At 36.0% G+C, this 5,689-nt stretch overlaps 1 protein-coding gene across 1 annotated transcript; it reads left to right on the forward strand.

Moving 5' to 3' along the window:
- Positions 1-2,337: 2,337 nt before the first annotated feature.
- Positions 2,338-2,758, forward strand: LOC133310623 (thaumatin-like protein 1a; the record flags this gene model as incomplete). Its single annotated transcript, XM_061511585.1, has 1 exon — positions 2,338-2,758. A coding segment is annotated over one exon (421 nt), but the record flags the coding sequence as incomplete, so codon positions are not given.
- Positions 2,759-5,689: the final 2,931 nt, after the last annotated feature.

Genomic DNA, 5,689 nt, shown 5'->3' on the forward strand with positions numbered 1-5,689 from the left:
AATATAAAATTTGAAAGAAAAATAAAGAAAGGAGCTATTAGAATAAATATTGTCATATTAGTGAGCAGTGTTCTTTAAATGACAATAACCTTATTCCTCCTTTATTTACTAACACTCCTTCATAGACCCATTTCTTTCCCTAAACCTTAGCACACTTTGTTTTCCTCTCTATGCCTTCTTTCTCTCCACCTTATGAAATCATCAAAAGTATTCACTTTTTTCATCTCTCTTCCATGGAAATCCTTTAAACACTTGGGAGCTTGTGATTAATGTTAGAAAAAACCCATTCTTGGGGTATTCAAGGTTCTGTTATGGGGAGTTGTGGGGCTGTCCTCTTTGGTTTAGGGTAGTCCTCACAATAGCCATTGTTGCAGTGACTAGGAGTATCTTCAAAGCCCTCAAAGTTTTCTATTTTCTCTGTTTTTAAGAGCCTCAAGGTAACCATATACCCTTTTCTTTGCATTTTTTTTTATTTTATGAAAATGGCTTGTTTTGAGTAATCAAAAGGGAAACTTTAATTAGAGCTGTCAAAACGGGCCAGCCCGGCCCATTTAGCCCTAGCCCAAGTGGGTTAGGGCCAAAAAGTCCGCAGGGCCAAAAAGCTCACAGTGATATAGATCCATATGGGCCAAAGCCCTATGGGTTAGGGCCAGCCCGCGGGCCTTCTAAATTTTTTATGTATCTTTTACACTACTAAAAAAAATCATATTTTTTATAAAAACTCTACGTTGCCAACGACAAAGAATTTCGTCAAAAAAATATTTTTTCGTTGGAATACTTTTCATTGAAAGGCGGCGGAATTTTCATCCGATGAAATTTTTTGTCAAAATTTTCGACAAAATTTAGTTTCCGTCAAAACTTTTGACTAAAATGATTTTTTAAATATTTTTGATAAAACAAATTCCACCAAAAATTTTGACGGAAAAAGTAATTTCGTCCAATATTTCCGAGGAAAATTTTCCCAATGAAAATTTCGACGGAAATATTTTCTCAAAATTTTTGAGGGAAATATTTTTGTGAAACTTTCGACGAAATTAGGATTCCGTAAAGAATTTTGACGAAATATTTTTTCCGTCGAATTTTTTTACAGAAATAATTTTTGTCGATTTTGACGGAAATGTGTTTCGTTTGAAAATTTTGATAGAAATATAAATTTGTCGAAATTATTTTCCGTCAAAAATTTTCGATGAAAATGTGTTTCGTAAAAAATTTTGACGGAAATTTTTTTCGTCAAAAAATATGACGAAAATATTTTCGTCAAAAACTTTTGACGGAATTTAGATTCTATAAAGAATTTTGACGAATTTTTTTTTCCGTCAAAATTTTTTACAGAAATATTTTTCGTTAGAACTTTGTACAAAAAAATTTCAATGGAAATGTTTTTCGTTAAAAATTTAAAGGGAAATATTTTTCGTCGAAAATTTTGACAAATATGTTTTTTATCAAATATTTTGACGACATTTAGATTTCGTAAAGTTTTCTGTCAACAATTTACAAAAATATTTTGACAAATGTTTCTGTTGAAAGTTTCAACGGAATTTAGATTTTATCAAGAATTTTGACTGAATTTTTTTTCGAAAAAATTTATGTCAGTGATTATGGCCAAATCTTGTTTCGTCTCTATTTTTGATGTAATGTGATTTTTGTCAAAAATTTCGTCTCTATTTTCGACGAAATATTTTTCGTCGATAAATTATGTTACTATTTGACACTTTTCTAATAATGTCACATTTAAAAATGATTCATATTTATGTAATTTTCATATTTTAATATTAAGGATAGATATGTCACATTTAAAAATGATTCATATTTATGTAAATTGGGTTGAATATTGTAGCCCGCAGGCCAGCCCCAACCCAACCCTATAATGAGAGGGATTTAAGAGGATGGGGTTAAAATGACCCCATTACATAGAGGGTCAAAATTTTATAGGGCTTAACATAGGGCCAAATGGGCTGGCCCTAGGGCTTGAGCCCTTTTTAAGAGCCTCAAGGTAACCATATACCTTTTTTTTTGCATTTTTTTTTATGAAAATGGCTTGTTTTGAGTAATCAAAAGGGAAACTTTAATGATTTGAGTTGAGAGTTTTTAATCTAAATATAATAAAGTTAATTGAACTTCTTTAAGTGGGTATATCAGAGTTAGAACCCTTGGGAAGCCATGGAAATAGGGATTATGCAGAAAAAAATGCAATTTTTCTCCATTCTGTCGCGGGGGAATCGATTCCCAGTCTGGGAGAATCGATTCCGGCTGGGAAAAAATGACAACAACACATTAGTTTAGTAAAATCGCGTTATCTCGACCTACAAATGGAGGTCAAGATTTCTACGATGCCAGGGCAATCCCACCAGAACCTTTGGTAGAAATTACGATAGCATCAAATGGAGGTCAAGATTTCTACGATGTAAGCAACGTGGACAGGTTCAACGTGCCCTTTTCGGTGACCCCACAAGGTGGGAGTGGTCAATGCAAAACCTCAAGCTGCCCTAACAACATCAACAATGTGTGCCCTGCGGAGCTCCAAATGAAAGGTTCTGATGGAAGCGCGATTGCATGCAAGAGTGCTTGTTTGGCTTTCAACCAGCCTCAGTATTGTTGCACTAGTGATTTCAACACAGCAGAGAAATGTCCACCAACAAAATACTCTGACATTTTCAAGCAGCAATGTCCTGATGCTTATAGCTACGCATATGATGACAAGACTAGCACCTTTACTTGCTTCTCCAATCCTGACTATGCCATCACATTCTACCCTTGAAGTCCTCCATCGCTACATAATAGACTCTGTCAAGCCTCATAAAAAAATAAGTGCTTACTGCAATATATAATACTATTATGAGCCACACAATATGAATAAAAAAATCACGTGCTTTTGGTGATTGGGTTGAATCATCATCCAATAAAGTTTTATTTTATACTTCTTTTTGTCTGTGTGATTAAATTTGAGTGGTGTGTTTGTTTTTTCTCTTTACCTTCGTTATTCTTTCATTATGATCTTGTACCCTCTCCAAATGACTAACATATCCAAGGCAAGAGCTGCAAATTATTTAATTTGTGGTGAGAAAAAAAAGTAGAGAAACATTTTTTTTATCATGGTTTTTACAATTCAATCCACCTTCTAAGCATGTTACAAATTAAATTAAATGCTTCATTTTATGCTTATAAAAAGAATCGTTGTAGAGATAAAAATTATATACCGCAATGTTAGTTTTTTTCATCCAACTCTAATTGTTTTCTAAGATTTATATCAAACTGTCATGAGAGAAAAATTACAATGAAAATTATAAGTTAGGAACTAATTATGATCTTTCAAGAAGATAATATTCACAACATTATATAAAGACTTCCATGATGCATTGAAGAATATTACCATAGCTAGCAGTATGGGTGATATGAGTTTTCTTGCTGGAATATGCTTTGTTGTGCTTTTATGAAAATGATATATATGCATTGATATATGCCTGAGATATGTGAATATACATGTTGATGTAATGTATGGATGTGATGTTGGGTACTTACACGATCAGGCAGCAACCATGGTATGTAGTATACCTGTTGATATAATGTATGGATGTGATGTTAGTACTTGTACGATCAGGCAGCAACCCTGGTGTGCAAGGCATGAGGCAGTATCCCTCATGTTCGGTAGGTAGCAGACGTTCATAAACCCTATTGTAACATCCCGGAACGGAAGCGGTATGCAAGGCATGATGCATCTACTTTTCGGTAGCCCGAAACGGAAGAGCTCCGTAGTTAAGCGTGCTTGACTTGGAGCAATTCTGGGATGGGTGACCTCGTGGGAAGTTTTCCCAGGAAGTCTGCGAGTGAGGATAAAGCATGCTGAGAAGTCCAGTGTTAGTGTGTGGGGATAGTCATTGATTCTTGAAGCGGCCGGGCGTTACAAGTGGTATCAGTAACACCCCGTGTATATTTGGTTTGTTAACATGTCATCGTATTAAGCCATGCTTAATTAAAAATGCAGAATAACTTTTTACTTTCAATTATGACGTCATTATCCTTAGCCAAGTTGATTACTTAATCATTTTCATAAAAACATCGCCTGTATGTAAATTGCAAAAGACAGCTATCTACACTGAATAACCTCGTATATAATAAGTGAGTATCTAAGTCACGGAACTACAACACGTAGACCGGACATAATCCTGATACAATTATACAACTCGAATCTAAAAGCATAAAGTCAAGTCAATGTGGCATGGACAATTCTCATACTCACCAAATAAGGCACAAGCCCAACAAGTCTCAACAACAACATCATAATAATGAAGGCAGTTAATCAGAATAACAGCCAGTCATATCAGCATAACATCAAACACCTCAACTCAGCTCCGGCCTCTTGCCGCTCGAGGTCTCAACCCCAGGGTTACCTGAACCTGAAAATGGTGCCCCAAACATGGGGTGAGATCTCTAAACAGAAATCTCAGTAAGGCAAGGGGTCCTCAAGGATCTTCCACCCCAAGCTCACTTACATGTGCAATATAAGTTCCAAAAGCAGTTTAACAGTATAAGTTCCAAAACCAGTGCAATGCAACAGATAATTATGTCATGTGTGTTATAACTAATCTACTGGCCAGAGAGATGAAGAATATGTCTATTACCCACGCAATACGCGCCCATGTCGTACCTGCCCTCAGGATCACATCTCGTCTAGGCGAACACCACATACATATCACAAGGCATTTGCACTTAACAGCTCAATAGCATTTCAATAAAATAATACATGAAAACACATCATGCATATAAACCATCCCCCCATGGGATCTGGTGGAACCAACAATGGCTAAACCGAGGACACAAAAGCTTACCTTGCAAGCTAACTATCCAAGCCAAGAGTCCAGCCAAGCTCAAAGTCTACACACAGCACGATCACAATCTGTTTGGACCAATAATAATATCAATATACATGCTCTACAAGAAAACGACATAAAGACAACGCCTTTCCTTTACGTTTCATGTCTTTAAGCTTCTCACTTAGATTCTGACTTAGGTTATTTATTACAGAAGTTCACATTAACTAATCATGGGTCCACAAACCCAAAATAGCATTATGTATGAACAATACCGTTACTGTTCTTGAAAACCCAAAATATATGAATATTTGTCGAGGCCATATCTGGATATCAATATCCGGATATCATATCCAGATATCCATATTTGGATATAAACAGACCCCATATTCGGATATCATATCTGGATATTTCGCGAGATATCCCTTCCAAGGTTCCATTTTTAACACTTCTAAACGTTAAAACATGCATCTTTGAACCCCTCTAGGTCAGTTATCATGTTGGTTGCTTGTTTATCTTATTAAACATGTCAAGACTCCACTTTTACCCATTAAAACTCATGATCAAAGTGATGGTGCTTACCACCAAGGCTCAAAACAAAAATGGGGTGGCTCTTGGAGCTCACAAGTCAGCTCCAACTTCTGACTTCAAGTGTTCACGAAAATAGCACCCCAAGATGGGTCCTTTCTCTTCAAAGGTCACTCCTTGAAGCTTCTACAACCAAGAAATGACTCCCACTCCTCAACCCAAGAACTCAGCCCCCAACACTCACTCAAATAGAGGTAAAACAACTCAGAAGGCACCCTCATCTCCCTTACAACCACTCTACCAAGTGTTTACAATGTCTAAAAGAGAAGAATCAATGGAAAAAAAGATGACTT

This window comes from Gastrolobium bilobum, unplaced genomic scaffold (genome assembly GCF_033153095.1).
Source record: "Gastrolobium bilobum isolate Gb01-03AN ecotype WA unplaced genomic scaffold, APGP_CSIRO_Gbil_v1 utg117738, whole genome shotgun sequence".
Classification (NCBI taxonomy): Eukaryota; Viridiplantae; Streptophyta; class Magnoliopsida; order Fabales; family Fabaceae; genus Gastrolobium; species Gastrolobium bilobum.